At 39.5% G+C, this 20,518-nt stretch overlaps 1 protein-coding gene across 1 annotated transcript; it reads left to right on the top strand.

Moving 5' to 3' along the window:
- Positions 1-770: 770 nt before the first annotated feature.
- LOC116326442 (keratin, type II cytoskeletal 8-like) lies at positions 771-4,823 on the top strand. The gene is made up of 9 exons (XM_031747756.2): positions 771-1,177; positions 2,469-2,677; positions 2,776-2,836; positions 2,938-3,033; positions 3,142-3,306; positions 3,415-3,540; positions 3,630-3,850; positions 3,940-3,992; positions 4,098-4,823. The coding sequence occupies exons 1-9, from the start codon at positions 857-859 to the stop codon at positions 4,187-4,189; spliced, it is 1,344 nt and encodes a 447-aa protein (XP_031603616.1). The 5' UTR covers positions 771-856; the 3' UTR covers positions 4,190-4,823.
- The last annotated feature ends 15,695 nt before the right edge of the window (positions 4,824-20,518 follow it).

Genomic DNA, 20,518 nt, shown 5'->3' with positions numbered 1-20,518 from the left:
AATTAATATATAATGATAGATATTGAAAGATGAATGAAAGATAGTTACATTTTTGCAACTTTGTATTGTATGGTTTGATCCAGTGTTTTGTGTTAAGGTGTTACTAAGAAGTAATCAGTAACTGTTATGGTAAATGTAAGATATCCCCATATAAACTTAACAAAGGAAAAGTATGGGATGTGCAGCATGACACATGTCACACTGAAATATATTCACCTGATTGTATGTGTTAAACAGACAGTAGACAGTACATAATGAATGCACTAATGAGGCAAAGATTCATAATTTAAGTTAAACTTAGGATTACTTTGGTGATTTGTTTGTCAGTGGTTGGAATATATGTGCATGCTTTGATAATAGATGATAAAGCTAGTTTATATGAAAGAATGTACATATCAAGACTACTTATGTGTTGGTAGTTTATAAGTTTATGTATTTCGTGATATATTTTGACTGTGATTCTAATTTTATCTTTTGCTTCAGTGGATGCAATAATAAACATGGAGAATACATAAAAAATTTCTCTCTTTTTTTTTTTTTTATTGCACTTCACTTGACTCTACTTCTTTGCTCCTTCTCCCTTGTCCTGTTGCAGGGTGTGTCCGGGCTTATCTCCCTGACAATCCCTCCCTACCTGTTTTACAGGACTGGCCACTCCTGTCATTGAGAGCAAGAAGCGTGTAAGCTGAGGTGGAGGGACGGCTTGAAAGCCAAACTCAGAGGACAGGTGAAGATCCTCCCACCAGCTTGTACAGCCATAAAAACAGCGAGAGTGTGCTGTCAGACACTCAGAGGGACTTGGCTCTCCTTTTGAAGACTTCTCAGCGTCAGTTTGCTTCTGCTCAACAAGTTGAAAATGTATCCCAGGAAGGCAGCATCAGTAGTGAGCTACAGCAGCAGCAGCAGGAGGTCGGTTCCCACCTCAAGCTCCTACTCCATCAAGAGAACCACATATGGTGGTGTTAGTTCTGGCTTTACTCCTAGCATAAGTGCATCAAGCAGTTATGGCTTTTCTAGCCAACCACCACTTGGACCAGCAATCACTGCTGTCCAAGTCAACCAGAGCCTGCTGGCTCCTCTGAACCTGGAGATCGACCCCAACATCCAGGCTGTCCGCACCCAGGAGAAGGAGCAGATCAAGTCACTCAACAACCGCTTCGCCTCCTTCATTGACAAGGTTTGTTCCTCTGATCTCTCTGTCTGACTGCCTGTTCTATGTACAATTTACTGCAGGTCTCATTATTGTGGTACAGAGAACTTGCATGCCTCTTGCTTCTGCTACACGTGAATAGTTAAAAGTTTTCATCTTGGATATGTGAATGAAAACAAAAAGGACTACAAACGTAAAAGTCAGTGAACTGTCTAGCACACTAATGGCAATCTGTTTTCAGACGAGTACCACACTCAAAATGCAAATATGCTCTTGACATTAGCAGAACTGACAAAGAAAGGCAGTTGTGACTCTTATCTGGGTGGTGTATTCACCAGTCTCTTACAGCCTTTGCGATTAGAGAAGCATTTGAAAACCTCAATTCTGTCAGAGGTCATGACAGAGTTGATTTTAAACTAGCAGCTCCAATTAAAATCTGCCCTGAATAACAGCTGGCTTATAGCCTCGTCCAAGCCTATCTACCCACTGTCTAAACATGGGTGGCGATTATAATGCAGCGACTCGCCTATTCCTCACTTGGCAGACGAGCACAGGGAACAGGGAATTATCTGCACTCTGTCTGCATAGTCCAAAGTCTGCAATTTGCACATTGCACTTATCACCTGGTTGTTATAGGCAACATGAGGACAGAGCTGCAAGTCAGCCTTTACTTCGTATGGATGTTACAGTCATACTGTCTGCACTGATGGGAACTATGGGTCATGGGTTTCTTCATGTGAAACTGTAAATGGTATATCTTGGCACTCGGACACACAAAACAACAAGTGCTGCAATTCTTTGTCTTCTGTGGTTTAACTGCCACACCCAGTTTTTTATGGCTGGAGAGCCAGTGTGGCTTTCATAGCTCAACAATGCACGTAGGATGACTCATAGCCAAATTGCAGACCCAATAAGAGAAATCCTCAAGGCCACGTAGACATTAGTGAAACATCTGGATGGAATATTCTGTATTATTTAAAGAAAAAAGAAAAGATAAAAAGATACGTGTTCCAAAATAAAAAGGCCTAAAAGTTTACTTTAACACTTTTAGTGTACATTTGAAGAACTGCCTTCACGAGTCACAGCTGTTGTGACTTGGGCGTGGCAAGTCAAATAGATGTCTAGCTGCAGACTCAGTAAAGTTGTGCAATCTTTAAATCTGATAACAAAAGTGCTGCACATTATACCCTTCTTTAAAAATTAAAAGAACCAAACCACCAAACAGACCTCAAGCCACATTCATATGTCATTTCACATTAAAAACACATGAAAATGAACAGCATCTGATCTTTTGTCTTGATTTCGTGCTGTTTTCCAGGTGCGTTTTCTGGAGCAGCAGAACAAGATGCTGGAGACCAAATGGAGCCTCCTGCAGCAACAGACCACCACTCGCTCCAACATCGACGGCATGTTTGAGGCTTACATTTCCAACCTCCGCAGGCAGCTCGATGGGCTGGGTAATGAGAAGGTCAAGCTGGAGTCAGAGCTGAGGAATATGCAGGGCCTGGTTGAAGACTTCAAGAATAAGTAAGTGTTTACATGACACATATACTGACCAGCACCTCCTCTAAAGAGCAGACATAAAAAACAGAAAGGTGCTGATGTATTGCATTGTGCTCCAACAGGTATGAGGATGAAATCAACAAGCGTGCAGCAGCAGAGAATGAGTTTGTGCTCCTGAAGAAGGTGGGAAAATGTGAAGATGACCCTTTAAGTTTTAAAAACAATTGTGACTCTTGACGCGGTAAAAGTGACAGTTTTTGGTTTGTATGTGATCTCATTTCCAGGATGTTGATGCTGCCTACATGAACAAGGTGGAGCTGGAGGCCAAGGTTGATGCTCTTCAGGATGAAATCAACTTCCTCAGGGCTATCTATGAGACTGTATGTAGTTTCTAATGTCTAATTTAACCAACTTATTGCTATTTTTCTTTTTGCACCACAATAATTGTTTTTAACTAAACTGTTTTCCAAAAACAATTTGTTTTGTAGGAGCTCCGTGAGCTGCAGAGCCAGATCAAGGACACCTCTGTCATTGTGGAGATGGACAACAGTCGTAACCTTGACATGGATTCTATTGTGGCTGAAGTGCGTGCTCAGTATGAGGACATTGCTAACCGCAGCAGGGCTGAAGCTGAGAGCTGGTACAAACAGAAGGTGAGGGAGCAAAGCTGATGATCATCCCCTCTCTGCTTTTAATACACACTACCAAAGCTCTACTCTCTGGATTATGTTTCTAATGCACCTTTTATTTTTTCATAATAGTATGAGGAGATGCAGACCTCTGCTGGACAGTATGGTGATGACCTGCGCACAACCAAGGCTGAGATCGCTGAGCTGAACCGTATGATTGCCCGTCTTCAGAATGAGATCGAGTCTGTCAAGGGACAGGTATATTTCAAGGCCTTTTTCTCTGAGTACACCTTATAGTGTAAAAAGATTGGCAACTATTAAAGAATGCGTGACATGATTCTCCACAGAGGGCCAACCTCGAGAGTCAGATTGCAGAAGCCGAGGAGCGCGGTGAGCTGGCAGTGAAAGACGCCAAGCACCGCATCAAGGACCTGGAGGATGCTCTGCAGAAAGCCAAGCAGGACATGGCCCGCCAGGTGCGCGAATACCAGGAGCTCATGAACGTCAAGCTCGCCCTGGATATTGAAATCGCCACCTACAGGAAACTGCTGGAAGGAGAGGAATCCAGGTGAGATAAACTGAATTGTTTAGTTTCATGGCCCATGCATTAGACTCATATCTAAATTAAACACTAACTCTCTATTATTAAACCATTAGACTGGCCAGCGGAGGCGCCAGTGCAACAATCCATGTGCAGCAGAGCAGTGGTGGTAAGTTTTTCATTTAAAAAAAAATTGTGTATAAAACGTAAGCTAATAGATGACATAGACAGGATGGATCATCACTTTACATTCATGCTTTGTTTTCTCCTCCAGGACTGTCCAATTCCTACGGTGGTTATGGTAACAGTGGTACCATCACCAAGTCCACAGTGTCATCTGTCAGCAGCAGCAGAAGATTCTACTAAAGTCTTTCGAAAAAGGAGAGCCGTCCCCCTTTCCCTTCAGAAACTCTTGAACTTACTCTAAATCTCTAGCTTTTTCATGGTGCTATTCAATGCTGTTAAACATGTTCAACCAGAGTGCTGAATATGCCCCAAACATCTGTGATTCCTAACACAGAAACTCTTGACTTTGTTCTGTTCAACAACATTGTAGCAGGAGTTTCTTAAGGGAATCTTAGCCTTTAACACACAAGGCCCATGTCAGTTAGCGAGGGATCACTTCTTGTCTTTCTGCACTGACTTTCAGAGAAAAAAAAATAAGAACATGGAGTGCTAAAACTAGGCAAGGAAAGACCTTTAAAATTGTGTCAGGAAGAAGAGCAAGTCACTGACCAGATCTGATCACTGAAAAAAATACAGGAGTTTGAAATTTGTGTCTTTACATGTTTACAGTTAAGCTTTGAACTGATTGGTTATTGTCTCGCTCTTTTTTTTGGTTGTTTTTTTTTACTGTTCTGTTCATTTTTTCCCTGCTTAGTTTTGCCTTCGGACTAAAACTACTTTGAAACCAGATTTATTTTGTAAAGCGACTTAGTGTTGCTGCAAACAACATCAAATAAATCCAAACGAAATAAATCTGAGATTTAAAAAAAAAAAAGTTGTCTCTCTTGTTATTGTTGTTGTAAAAGAAATTATTACTGACTACTTGAAAAAGGTTTTTTGTTTTTTTAAACAGGAAGATTTCTTTGCTGAGATTTCACATGGGGGCAGTGCTGCCACAGTTTTAGACTTTGAAGTCAACCAGGAAGCATTCACTATGTGTGGACTCCAAATATCAAAGTCATAATTCATGTTTCAGAGGTTTATTACGTTACTCTCAGAGTGTTCACACAACAGCTGAAAAAGGACAAAAAATCTGACCTTTTTAATCCAACAATCACTTTGGCAGACCACCGTGTCAGCAAAAGAGAATGTCTGTGTAACATGAGCAGTAGAGATAACAGAGACGTAGCGTGGGAGGTTTCGGTTGGGAAATTACTGCATCTGCAATCACATGACACAAAGATAGAAAATAGGAAGTGGAAGGCTCCGTAGCTAACGGTTAGGCAAACAATGGCATCTCTATGATGGCAATAAATAAGTAATGCCGCAAATCTACATCTCTGTTTTTCATATTGTCAATGACTTAACCATAGACCACAGGCTCTTTCTCTAAAATATTAGAGTTTGTGAAACCAACACGCCTCCCAGCAATAACACTCCCCACAAAGAGGTGGACAAACAGAGTAGGAAAGAAGAAACACAAGTACTACAGTCTACCCTCCATTCACCATGAAACCCGAACACTGTGTCAACATACAGTATTTATATTCAACACACAACTGCTTGCAGGATTTTACGCCTTGACCTTCATATTGTGTGAGCTCAAAAACCAACAACAAAACATGCCGAGTTATTTTTAAGTGTGCTATTTTCTGTACACACAAAAGGTGTATTTTTAAATGTGCCTCCCGCAATTAAAGTCTACATTGGCAGGTTAACAAGAAAAAATCCTTTTTTTACCTTCACCTGGAGCACAAAAATGCTGGCAGTGATCGTGCAATTTATTGACTTTAATCCCAGAGGAATTAACGTCAGATCGACTCAACATAATTATGCTAGACACACGCCAGTTGCTGTAGTATCTCGTGTTTTCACGTTAAACCAGTTACATCACAGCTGAAACAGTTGCGAGGGAGCTGTCTTTTCACCCTGAGGTGGACAGAAGGAAATTACACTTCCTACAATTATAAATGCTACATTTATCCCGAGGACAAACCAACAGTTTTGGCTCAAACACGTTAATACTTGCACAGCTTGCATACCTGCTTTTCAGTTGCATGGTGTTTCCTGCTGTGCAGCACTGTTATTATCCAGTATATGTCTATTTGGGCATTTAAGGCAGCCCCAGTAATGAACATTCATTGGCAAATGAGAACAACTACTCCTGTAATGTTGAGCATGAAAACACAAGAGGGGCAAGGATGGAAAGGCGCCGGTCATTAACCTCCCTGGAGAGACTGTAGAGTCTATGAGCAGCTTGTCCTTGAAAAGGATCAGTGGTCTTATTGTTTTACACATAACAATTTCTCTGTGTCAGCAGGGATGGGACAGAAAACAGGTACTGTGCCCCCGTTTAAAGGAGCGACAACCTTGCAGGAGCACAAATGAAAAAAATGCACCAGCCCCTCTAATTAACTAGGTTATTCTTTTTTATACATATACAGATAATCAAGACAATAATAGAGATCTTGAACAATAGCAGAAGAATTAAAATGATGACAAATGCTTGAATTAGCACTATGGTGTCTATAAGTACATGTGGCGCTAACACCTGCGGCCTCAGACAAGTGTGGCTGCAGTAAAGCTGCAGTGTGGTTTAGAGGATAAATCAAAAGACATTGGGGAAAAAAAGAATTGTCTATGCAGTACTTACTATGACATATTTGTAGTAAAACACAATCATCTGATAATAAACACCATTTAAAAATACATTAAGTGTTAGGTGAACAAATTAATAATTAAAAACCCACATTGTTAAATATTATTATACTGATTTTAAACAGGAGTTGTTCAGTATTATAATAAGTTCCTACTTTTTTTTAAAATTTCTGTTACACCCTGGGTTTGATAAAAATTCAGTTCAGAAGTTGAGTCTTCATTAATTTAATGAATCTGAGAATAAACATGTTTGTTTACAACAACCCGCTGAACCTGCTGCCTTTGGATTATAGCAGTTAAAGCTGATTTGTAACATGGCATCAATTGTATTTATAAGTAATACTTTTGAAATACATAGACGATGCAACTTTTAGCTTCTCCCTTTGCTCTTCCTGGAGAATTTGTGAACAACTACACTATTAATCCACTTGAAAAACATTCACGCAGCTATATAAAATTATTTGACACAAAGGTCAATTAGTGATCAGAGTATAAAGATCAGCTACTGTTTACAGCATTAGTAAATTCCCTGGCATAAGGCAGTCATATATTTTATTAGAGCAATAAAAAGGGGGACAGTTACACACCATTTGTGTAATTACATCTAATTACGTACTTAGAAGAATGATTTTGCCTGAGGACAATAGATCCCAGCTGCTTGATGTAAGTAATTTTTAATAAACCTTTGTGTGTGAACGCATGCTTACGAACATTAAAAGTTTGAACTTTTACTTTTTTATGCTAACTAGGTGTGAAGACTAATTATTCAGATATCTTACGAGGCATGTATGAGCTTTTATATTCAGACAGCACACAACAGACCTGAGAGCATGAGATCTCATTCACATTGAAGCAAATTTCATTAGGAGTCAGATCTATCATAGAAGATGACCTTTGTTTTCTTTGCCCTTACTGCTGTGTGAAGAAACACACTAATGAGCTATTGATTAAAAGTGGGTGGGGTGTGCAAGCTCATAGACAGCACTGGAGGAAATCCTCCGGAGTGATAGCCAAGACTGACCGCACCCTTAACCCAAGTCCAGCACCACGATCGATAAACATTACACCTTCCACAAACCCTAACACCTCTGCCAGTGCTGGTGAATATCAGCAGCCGCGACTGGAAACACCAATAAGCTGTGCGCTGCATGTGGAGTGAGCACGGGTCAGATCACTTGGTGTCTCTGTCAGGTGGTAATGGGGGGACAGTGTGTAAGTGTGGGAGTGTGGGAATGTGTGTGCCTTCCAAATTTAGTCCTGCACTCAGGACTGAATTTGACTCAATCCTGAGTGCAGGACTGAAGTAAGGATGTGGATGCAAAGCCACATTTGCTAGATTGGCGTTCTTCAGCCACTGCATTTGATTCTGTTTCGAATCATCTAATCGGAGAATCCCGACTGTTTTGGCGTCACGCCTCCCACAACATTTTCTAAAGATGACTCCGTTTCCTGTCCCATCAGCGTTAACAGACAAAAAACCCTCAAAAACCGAATATATCTGACAAAAGGGGAAATATTTATAGCTATAATCTGCTCTAACAGGTAAGCAAGTGAAAGTCAGGATTTCACAGCCACAGTAAGAAGCAAGGAGTAATTTTAAACATGCAGATTGAATGAAGTTCAAAGTTTTAAAAAATCTTTAAAAGAGAAGAAATCTCAAAAGAAATTGCTTTTGAGCGATGTTTAGAAATGCTGGACCTCAGCTGTGTTATTCCAGTCTGTACTGGTACAACAAAATGAGGTGCGTGTGTAATGTCACACTATATTAACCCAGACAGTCCACAGCAGGTGAGAGATAGGCTGTCTTGTGTTAGCGCAGCTGCTTTGTGCCCTCCAGCTGATCTGTTGTAGCTCCTTTCCAGTGTTCAGACACTCCAGCTCTTAAATAGGGTTAGATTTATAGTGATGTCAGCGCTGTTCTTGCAGCTTTGGCCTCAGTAAGAAGACACTCTTAAGGAATTATTTTTTCCTTTTACGTGATTCTTTTGTAAAATTTGCATGTACATTTTGGGAGTTAAGCTATAAAATATGTAACACAATCAGATATTTTTGATGAGTTCTTTATTGTAGTTATTAAACAATCATCTGTCCATTTTCCTGACCGCTTATCCAGATTCGGGTCATGGGAATATCTTAAACAGTGATAACTAATTGGTAACGTCTTTTAGTTCCGTTTCATTGGATACAAAGTGATGCTTCCTCTTTTCTTTTGACACTCGCCACAGAACATGCATTGAAGCAATTGCCTGAATGTTTGCTTATGTATCCTACAGCAATATTTCACTTCTCCGCAGGCACTGGCTCTGTCGTCAGTGACAAGGCACCGTGTTTGAGTGATGGCGCTGTGAGCCGGGACAGACTGATGTGTGGAGACAGATTACCTGTGCCAGGGCACCTACACCAACCTATTCAGCCTGTGGGAAATGATAGATGCCCGGACTAATTTTAAACTCTGAACTAAATTCCTGTTACCAGAGGCAGTGATGGGGAACTGGGACACAGCTGGAGGGTATAGATAAGACCTGCACTCACCTGAGCCTCCACTCTTTCGGTGCCCTTTCAGCTGCCACATCGGAAAAAAATAAAATAAATAATGATAGGGCATAAATGACTGATTGAACTGAGTGGAGAGTCATTGGGGGCATGGGCTTGTGACGTTGGCTTTGGGCAGCAGCAGTAAAACAATACTAAATGAAAACAGCGCAGCTTCAAATACTGATTACAAAAAACTTAAAGACAAAGAAATCTTTTTTTGTTGACCTCCCAAATTCATGCAACAACTGAAGAAATCCAGAAAACCTTAAAAACTACTGAATAAAAAAATTAAAACATGATCCCCAGAGGATGAATAGTGAATTTGGTGATCTGTGTCTTTTAATCTTAGTCCATAATGAGGTTGCTAACTACTAATGTGAAATGGACTGCCATGAAATGTCCATTATATCCTGGTTCCTGGTCAATCTTATAGCACCACTAGAATCTTGTTTTCACTTACCCAATAAAATAGCTTAGACCTCCAAAAATGATGGGACACTGGTGGAGTAGTTGCAGTAGCACTGTCACCTCATAGCAAGAAGCTCCTGGGTTTGAATCCAGCAGTTGGCCGTAGGTGTGAATGGTTGTCTCTCTGTGTGACCCCTGTGAGACACTCTCAGGTGTACTGGGCAAGCAGAAGAAAATGAATGGACGAACTCCCAGGATACTTCCTCATGATGTGCGCGTCTTTGTTTGTGCTGGTATGGGTTGTCATAAGTCTTCGAAAATATACAATCAATTTTGTATTTTAGTGCCAACATTATTTCCAAATTCTTATTTTCTCCAGTATTTTTGTTTATTGTATTATAGGAAACCCAATCACAGTGTACCTTTTAGCACTTCATAAAATAAGATTGTGAACGTGGTACCATTTGCTTAAAGGACCTCTGAGCCTAGCCTGGCTGAAAACTAAAGTTGTGAGGCGTAACATACTTACATGTAATTTGAAAGCAATGTGATTGTAGCCGAGGGGGAAAGTGCTTAATCGTTTTAATCCCAAAAAGATAAGCATTTACTAAAAACGCTGTTCTTTGTTAAACTGCTGTTAAACCAAGAGCACTACCATTACTACTGCTATCTATCCACTTATTTATTTATATATTTTTATCTTTGATTAAAGTGAGCTGAGACTTAATCTTGTTTTTCTGGCTTGCTGAGAAATGATTCTTTATAAACAGAAAAAGCACAAATTTTCTGCTTTAAGTAGAATGAATTGTTGAGTTCCACTGAATTTGATTTGTTCTTAATAGACCAAAAAGGGAAGAAAATTTGTTTGAAGTGCTCATAGCTTTGGTGAGATTATTGGAAGCAGGTGCTCTGTTATATCTCAAGCAACTTTAATGCTCCTCTTTTATTTATTAACTAGTCAGAGAATAAAAATCCCTTTATGGTCTTTCCATAAATTATGTCCTGTGGCTTTATTTCCTGGGTTACAGTAGTAAACGTGAAAAGCAATATAATTTGAATAGAACTCATAACCACAAGGTTACCATAAGGTCTTGTGTGCTGTATAATGTGTCCATCCAGGTTTCAGCATGTAGGTAGTTTCATAAAAGAGAGTTTATACTTCGCTGATAAGTTAGTGCGAGTCTTCATTTGTTTTTATGATTTATTAGATGCTCTTTTCTTGGTTAAAAAGGGAAAAGTTAGTTGATAGTCTCATTGAACAAGACTGCATGTGGAGAAGTTTTCCACTTGAGGCTAATATAAAATAAAATAGTAAACATCTCAAAACTACACCTATAATACCTCAGCACTCCTCAGTACTCTACGCAGCAGAACTCCTATGTGTTCAGTGATCAAGACAAATTTATTTGTTTTATCTCTTGCAAGCAAAGATGTTCAGATAAGAGCTTCCCTGCTGCTTCCACTATAACGGGTATGGGCAAACGGCTTTTTAGTGACTGGGAGGATTGTATGCGGCCAGTTTGCAAACTCCTCAGTGACTGATCAGAACTTTTTTTCAGCTGGAAAATGATTAACTTTAGCAAATAGTTCTTTTTGTTTCTTTCTCTCTTACTCCCACTTTCTTGAATAACGACATTCTTATTAATTTTTTACAATTTTAAACACCTTTTTTGATCAGGACCACGTTACTTATCTCAGAACATACCATCTATGAAGTATCAGCAAAGCTTTCATTACATGTGCAACCAATTAATGAAAGCAGAACAAGTTCAAAGCCCAGCATCTACTAATCTATGCCATTTTTTGCATGCATAAATCGCATATCTACACCAGCAAACTGTAAGCGTTAACTGAGAATGTGATAGCGTTTCAGCCTTAAAGTTGTTGTATGTTTTCATGAGCACTGGCAACAGAAAAGTTTTTAAATGCAGTATTGATCTGATAGTCCTTTGGGCTCTGTGGAGACAGGATATAAGACTCATTATCAGACAAATCAATGGGCTTGCTAATGTTGATTGGTGTCTTTAACTTTGCAATCTATAGCAAGGAAATCTCTATCTAGGCTTAAGGACATAGTGCATTACATAGTGCATTACAGAGGCATTACAGAACAATCTGGCCGATTTGCGAGAGCAGGGAAAGGATACAGTGTGTTTTCCTGCATGGAGGAAATTATTTCAAACCTTCAAGTTTTGGTATAATTTTTTTAACCCCATATCTGACTTAAGTAAGATCAAATTTATCTGGAGCCACATGCAGCGTGAACAATAAAGGGAACAGGACAAATACACCTGTGCACTTTCGAGGCTTCTCAACGAGGTTGCTTAAGCACATTCTGCAGTTGTATTATTTTTCTAAGGTGCTTAACAGATCTGTCCAAAAAGGTTTCTCTTGACCTAATTCCAATAATGAAATTAGGTCAAGAGAACCTAATTTCTGAGTTATGTTTAACTCACAATGAACAACAAAATGAGTTCTGCTCAGTGTACACGCTTGCTGAAATGGAGGAAACCATTTCACAGCTATGCCCCAGGTGAGTCCTGTCTGTCGTGGTGATGGAGGATTTCTCCTGGTATGTGCAGATAAAAACAGTCATCCTGGCGATCGCGCTCTGTCCACCTCATCCCCGTGTCTGATCTTCACACTACAACCTCCCTGCTCGCCCGCCCGCCAACACCTCATGGGGTGTTTAAGGGAGATAAATGAGCGGCGGCCTTATCGGGTAATAGATATCCTATAGTGGAAGTTGGGTAATTGTTCTGTGTTTTCATTTTCCCTTCCCTGAGAGTTTTTTATGGGAGTGGAAGGAAAAAAAGCTCAGCTGGTCATCACTTCATACACACCTACAACACTGACAAACACAGGGGAGGATATTTCAAGAATTTCATCTATCCAAAAAGTGTGTTATATAGAAGTATCTTTGTAGATTTTAAAGTATCTAATCTATGTAATAAAACGTATTTTTGAGACAATATTTTTGAAAAATACAACTAAAAATACACTATTATTTATTAGGCAAGTAAAATAAATAATAGTGGGGGGGGGTCTAATAAATATGGGCTTTTTTCTTCCAAACATGATTTATTTCTGCACAGAAGCTTAACAGTTCAATTCAAAATTTGACTAAACATTGTCTGAAAGCACAAACTCCCTGCATTCAAATCATATCCTATTTTAAGATATGAACACTGAAGCAACATTGATTCCTTACTTTGTAAAAATTAAGTGCAGTGCTGCAGACTATTGTCAGTGTAATACCACCAAAAACAAGCTGCTTTCAGGCTTCTCGGTACACACAAGTCTCTCAAACCTGTAGTTCCCACCCCTGAAATCTAATCAAGTTAGCTGATTTTTCCTGCATTCTCACCTCTTTCTGCACACGTGTTTTTACTATTTAAAGCAGCTGTAAACCATTCTCTCATTTTAAATGGTAAATACTGTAGTGTATCTGTTGCTGATTAATATTCTACCAGGTATCAAACCTTATCATCTCTGCTGAGGTTTGATGGCGTTTACATCTACGCCCTTTTTACTTGCACAGGAAAGAAAAGGCGGCTACAGAGACATCGCGCTGATCAACTTTGCGTGTTTTCTTTGAAAAAGCGTATGTTATTGCTGAAGACAAATCGAGCGAGAGAAAACGAGAAAACCAGATTAAATTGTGTGGTGTTATTGAGGTTATGCAAGACTAATGGGATGTCAGCCTCTATCAGATCAGCCTGGCTCATGACCCTGGGTCAAACTGAAAAGCTTTACAGAAAACACTGTCACTGTGCTTTCACAGCAGCTTTTAAGATTTACTTCCCCGCTGTCTATAAAGAACATGCTGGTTTTAACAATCTAAATTGAAAACTGCTGGAGGGGAAAATGATAGTGTGTCACTGGCAGGGAGGTGCCAGCAGTGGAGGGGACCGTAAAGAGGCAGTGACAGGTCGACGCGTTGGCACCTATCGGGGGAAATGATTGCCTCCGTTAGGAGAAAACAGAGGAGGGGGATGGGAGGATCGGACGTACAATGTCATCCACACACAGTTTAAAACTTGACAATTCACACTGTCTTTTTGAGAAGTTTCAAAGACTAAAATCAAGTATAGTAACTTTTACCAAGTATTGCTGTGATACCCTCGAAGCCCAAAATGATAGTTATAGGTCAATCATAAAGACAGGAAATAACCGGCACAAACAAAATCTACAGCAAGGAGAAATATCACCTCAACTCAGGTGACATCACGAGTTCAGTCAGGTGATCTACAGAGATCGAGAAGTCACTGATGCCATCTACTGGACAGGTGTTGCACTACCACTCTTAGAAACTATAAAACTACATTGTGCCACTTTTGTGCTAGTCATGGATTATAGACACACATTTCACCATCAAAGTCTCTGCACAGCTGCAAGTTCTAGAAGTTACTTCTGAATATGCATTTCCTTTTATTTACACCGCAGATCTTTCACCTTTGGCCAAAAGAAGCAAACCAAACATAGCTCAAGCTGTATCTGTGAAACTAACCCCCAATGGTTATCATAAGAAACTGCAAACACAGTTATTAAAGACTTGGTGCCAGCGGCTTATGTTTAAACAAAGCATATGCAAAAAAACACTCCCCCAAAAACACATGACTGAGCTTCCCCATCAGCTCGCTCTTCTTTACAGTCGGATGAGATGCAGCAAGCTGCAGCAATCTGCTGCGACTGAGAGAACTGAATGCCGCTTTGTGATCAGCTACAAATATAGAAAATCCATTTGTTCTCCTCCAGCCACAGAACATCAGTCATACAGACAGTCCCAGTCCACCAGGAGTTCACCAGCCTTTGGCCAACTTTCTTGGAGGTCTGTGGTCCATGAAAGGTGTAAAAATAATTGCCCTTTCTCCTCAGTTCTTCTGTGAGTGTATGTGTGTGAGAGAGTGCACTTGAGTTCAGTCGAGTTGTTTAGAAAATCAAAAACAGAAATAGATGTTCAGCAACAAAATTAAACTCAGCTGAAAGGTAGCAGCTGTGTGAAATGAAGCCCACACAGTGCAATCCACTGGCAAGGCACGTCATAGTATCGTAACTTCACGTCTCTTTTTTGTCTTTTCTTTTTGTTATCATATATTTTCAATAGTGACGCGATCACATTCAAAACATTTTTTAAAATTTTAAACACATTTAAATAGAGAATTTAACTACATACATTTTCATGGGTAGTTTATATAAGTGAGCAGATGTTTAATAGAAGCACTTGTTTTAAATCCATCCTTTAAAATTGACATACTCTGAAAAACAGTTGAGCAGTGTTTAAAAGTCATGTGAAAAAGAAAATGTTCACTGGACATTATGTTGGAATGATCTGACCAACAGCAAATATAAGTGCCTCTATAAAAGCAGAAGTATTGTCAGTTTGCTGGTTTCACCACATTCTTCCCAACAGCGCACAGTCCAGCAAATTCACCCCAAGGTCAAACTGTGCAATGCTCAGGGAAACAGCAAAAAACCCAGTGGCTACATCTCAGACTTCACAGGCTTCTGTTAGCATTTTAAATGTTTAAAGATCATGACAGCAGAAAAAAAAGACTGAAAAAGAAGGGAAATGACAGTAGAGCTTAGGTTTGCAAAGTTGCAAGTTTATAAGACTTCAGGAATAATATCCTATCGACGGGAAGACCAAAGTGCAGATGTTTGGCCATAATGCAGTGAGCACAGAATATCAGCACAAACACCTCATACCAGCTGTTAAGCACGGTGTTAAAGGGCTGATGGTTTGGTCTTGTTTTGCAGCAAAAGGATCTGGTTCACCAACAGGACAATGACCCCAAAGACTCCAGCAAATCCACAAAAGAATGGCTGGAACAAATAAAAGGAATCAAGTTGTTGCAGCAGCCTAGACCTCAACTCGACCCAACCTGATAATTGTGTATTAACGAATTCCCACAAATCTCAATAAAATGGTCTTTTAATGAAGAGTTGGGCAAAAATTCCTCCACTCTATTACTGATAAAGTCATAGAGAAAGTGAATAGTTCAGTTAAGTTGTTGCTGCTAAAGATGGTTCAACAAAACTAATGTCCCTATACCTGGTTTACCAGGTACACAGCTAATATAATGAGCTATTGTGGATGTGTATGAAAGCATCTGTTTGTCAAACATTTCCCCCTGAAAAACTCCAACCGTTCTCTTTGCTCTCATCTGTACCACTGACCCAAACTTTGCCTGATTTAATAGCACAGAGTGTAAATTAAAAATGTAGATTTTAGACCAGAAAGTAAAAGCAACATGGAGTTGTTCTTTTCTCTCAATGTCCAGCAGAGGGCAACTATTCCAGCTGCTAGTTCCTTTGACCTACAGTCTTAGCAAATGCTTTTCCTAATTTTAGATCTTATTGATTACAACATGTCCATTAAAAAAATAAAAGAATAAAAATAAATCACGGTCTCACTTATGGTAAAAAGCAGAGAATGCTTTAAGTAGAGTCCACCTTGAAACTGACAATAGATTACTGTTTGAGTATGCAGTGTTCTTCAGTTCCTCGGTCTAATCCATCCCTCGCTTGTCACATCACATATACAGTGTGCTTCTAATGCCAACAGAAAAAAATAAAGAAAAATGTAATACTCTTCTTTAGACTCAGCAGTTCAGCAGTGACAACTGAAGAGAAACAACATGCATTTGCACCTTACTACAGGACAGGATTTGTCAAAACTGATCAAGCGACCCAAGCTGAAAAAAAAAAGAGTATTCAGCTTGCTGATTATCCATGAAGAATGTGCTACCAGATAAGTGGGAAAAGACAATCTCAAACTGGTTATTAAGACCGGAGGAAATTTACTCATGAATAATGTCTCACCACTTCAGGATGTCAGTAGTTTGGGTTGGATTAGCATCGGGTGGAACAAAAGTGGGCAGTGAGCACTTTTGAATCCGTTTTGGTAAAATTTTCTTTCTGGGGAAAACGCTTTAGATAAATGGCTTCACAGCAAGACTCTCTAAGCCAACAATCACTTTGCTGTTCTGCTATTAAAATGAGATGCTATTAAATAAAATAAAAGAATCATATAATCAGCCATCACTGCATTACGCATTTTTCTTACAATAAGCACAGACCTCTGCAGCTTACTGCCTCACAGCACTCATGTTTAGTCAACAGAGAATAAAAACAATAGAAAAAAAAAACACTCACAACCATCCACGTGGATGCTGTATGGCTTTTTCAAGCTCTTGGAGCACATAGGATAATGCACATATGTAGTATTAAATGTTCCCCGGCTCCTACCTTATGCTGAAATGTCCTGACAAATAGTTTGATCCATCTGGTCAGGAGACCAATCTGCTCACATCACTCCCTACACAGTCTTTCTTCCGCCTTATTGATGAGGCACATATCTTTTTCATGGGTCAAGTCATTTTAATTAGTCCTCATGTCAATATCACAGGCGAGCATTCGCCGCGTCTGACAGCTTAGAGGAATCCTAATTAAACTACGCTCACCCACTCACTTACTCACACTCCCTGGGGTCGAACACAAGAGCCTCTGATCAGGCTTGAGCTGAGTGAAAATAATATATGACAAATATTATTGATTAGGCGGTTGTGATATTAACGGCCCAAGTGTTTTGAATTCAGACGAAAACCCAGCTGAAGGTGAGGTTTGTGTTTTGACTCACTTTTTTCTGTTTAAACTAATTATCCCAGTCAGCCAGGGTAAAGGTAACGTGGCCCTGACTGATTTAGATTAATGTTACACCACAGCCGCACACAGTCAACCAGTGCTTTACTGCTTCCAACCCCTGCCACTTTTTAATCCGACAACCAGAGAGCTCGCTCAGGATCCCACAAATGGCTCTGCAATAGGTGTTTCGTTGTCTTATTAATGGGATCCGACTAGAGAATACAAAGCATATGCTGTAGTTTGTCTTATAAACAGCCCTTTAACTGAAAAAGACATCATTATAATTGCTGACGATGGTCACCCCTGCTAATAGCTCTGTCCTCGAATACAAATGTAAAGTCATGTGCTGCACTTTCTCAGGCTTTCTGGTTTATGTTGAATTAAAGGAATAATTTAAAATAGATTTAAAGTTGCATGCTTTTAACAAAATGTTGTTTTTAGTAACACTTGCAGCTGGATACTGGGAGATATAGCAGCTCCCCGTTGTCCCACTGTTCACTCAGTTCTCTTAGCTTAGTCTACAGGAACAACCCTGCTCCCCCCCAGACACACAAATTCTCCTCTTTCTCTCTTTGTTTACAAATTAATCCAATCAAGTCAAACCTGTTAATTAGTGAGGGTTAAAGGTGATGCTAGGTATGCCTGTCAGTGTATAACAGGCTTGTCCACTATAAACAAAGAGTTCAAGCTGGCCTCTCGCCCAGTGTTGGACAAGCGACTGAAACAAATGGATGTACTCCAAGAGGGCACCACAGATGGCTGATAGGATCGGTCTGCATTGTGCTGTGATTGTTATTCCCACCACCCCAAAGCAAATTCCCTGGGTTATTAGCCTGATTCAGATTGTAAGATTAATAAAATTATAAGAATTTTTCACTTCTGTGAATACATTCAGTAAAAACCTCCTAATACGGCACTTGAAGGGACATGTAGAGCATTTCAAATTATTTTCAGCCAGTTTGTAAACATCTTTCTCATTTTGTCCTCTGTAGAGAAAGTTGTCCAGCGCACAATTAAATTTGCTTTTCCCGCTCCGACAACTGTGAAGAATTCCTGATTTAAATTCCTCCTGACTGTACAATCCTATACGCCATGATCTCTTCTTCCACTTGTAATGGCCATGTCTCCAGGCAGCTCAGCCTCCATTAGTGACACTGATTAACCCCACAGTTTCTGGCCCTTCACCGCTTGATGGGGCTGGACAGGCGATGGATCTGAGAAGATACCAGTCGAGGGGAGAGGGAGCCGGAGAGGACTTGTTAAAATGTATGAGTTTTATCACATCTTGTTGAGGCTACTTCATTTGCTGTCTGAAATGGAGAAAATGCAGCCGAATGAGGTCTGGTATTGGTTTTTCATCGAGGAGTTGACTGGGCTGCCAATTAGACGTAATTTGAATGGCGCTCTTCTAATTTGTTCGCTCTTCAACTGTAAGTGGCCACGAGTTCATCTGAAAATGCAAAGTAGATAATTTTGAATTCTGGGGAGAGCGACAGAGTTCTTTTGATGCTTTGTAAGAAAAAAAAAAATCACAGTTGACTCACTTCATCTATCCAAATTTACATCATGCCAGTGTATCTACACACTTTTCATGTATTAAAAGTCGAGAGATGAGTGGAGAGGTTTTTTTTTTTAATCTCATTTTCACTAAAACTGTGGACTGTCCTCATTACTTGTAAACAGAAAAAAACCCCAATGGAGTAAATCACTTTATTTCTATCTACTTTATATAAATCTAAAAGTTTTTTTTAAGGAACCACGAGGCTTCACTTTGAGAGGTTGGATCCTTATGATGTCAGAGACGGTGTCTAAACAGAAAATGCCCACACTGCGCACATTAAAATCGGTCATCGTCAGTCACCTGAAACATGTTTTTTCTTTTGTACAGGCCCAATTCAATGCAAGGTTTCCAGATATTCATCATATATAATAATTCAAGAGTTATATTACAAGTAGTTTCTTATTACAGTGGCATCTATGGTGTGATGATCCATCCTTGCAAATTGAGGCAGTATGGTTTCTTGAAAACAAAAACAAAATAATTTTTCACATTTCTTTTACATGTAACAACCCCGTTAACTTTTTCCCCTATATATATATTTTTCTTGTAAGGTTACCATTTTTCTTTTCTTTACTTCCTCCCTCTTTTCTTCCTTCATTGTTTCCATTCAAGGTTAAGTGCATTAGAAATCGAGAGACAACAAGTACTGTGAGCCCGGAGTCATAAACATTAAAGATGCTTGATTAAAGTGATGTAAGGGATACGCCTCTCTGGCAGATCTTGTTGGCTCCACTTGCAAATGAAAGAAAGCCCTGTCACCGTCTTGCCAGGTTCCAATGAGGTGCTGCAGTCAAATTCTGCAGCTAATTTGACTGCTGTGAAGTTAGTTGTCGTAACTGTAAATGCCAGCTTTGGGCAGCATGATGTAGAAGTCAGCATGAGTCTATATCAAAAACAACTCATCTACCATTAAAATGTAATTAAGCACTGTAATCAAAGAGGATACTTTTAGAAGCTAAAGTACTACAGAAATAATATTTTTATTGTCCGAAATCAATCAATACGCAGGTTAAATCTGATTCACACTAAAACCGTTATTGTGTTACTGGTGCTTTATTGTGTATACTGTGTAAATGCAATGCATATGATTTGTATGTAAATAGGAATGTCAATCACTATTATGTATGAAAGAGGTTAGTCAGGTTAAGTCAAATATAACAAGGACAAAAGTCAGATTTAGTTGTAAATGTTGCATTAAACCTACATCATATGACTGCTCAATAGATTATTTATATATCTGGTAAAGGCGCTGCTTGTTTATGGTTTCTCTCTTCACATTCAAGCTTGATATATTTTTTTAAAAAGAGTCAGACAAGTTATGCTGATTTTAGTTTGCTTTCATACTTTAGGTTCTTCCCTGCTGAGGTTTTCTGAGGTGCACTAACAGGAATTACATGCTGTGGAATTGAGAGGTGGAAGGTGTTGGCGCTCCCTATTGCCCCGAGGAGCTGGCCTGACTTCTTTTATCTCAAATGAGCAGATCGTAGGACTGCTGATGGATCGCTGACTGCCTGTTAGAGATTTTCAGCTCTGCTGAGTTTATGCCTGGTAAGTTATGTTTGGAATCTGCACTTGCATGTAAACAAGTCTTGCTTTTATGTATAGGTTATGTAGCTAAATAAATATAGTCTGAGCCTAATATCTCAGAAGCACTAATTAGGTTGGAAAATGTAAAAGTAGCATTAACAGCTTAATAAAATAAACATTTAATTAATCATGTT

This window comes from Oreochromis aureus, linkage group 5, assembly GCF_013358895.1.
Source record: "Oreochromis aureus strain Israel breed Guangdong linkage group 5, ZZ_aureus, whole genome shotgun sequence".
NCBI classification, from domain to species: Eukaryota; Metazoa; Chordata; class Actinopteri; order Cichliformes; family Cichlidae; genus Oreochromis; species Oreochromis aureus.
Note: the sequence above shows the minus strand (reverse complement) of the source record. Positions and strands in the feature narration are given on the sequence as shown.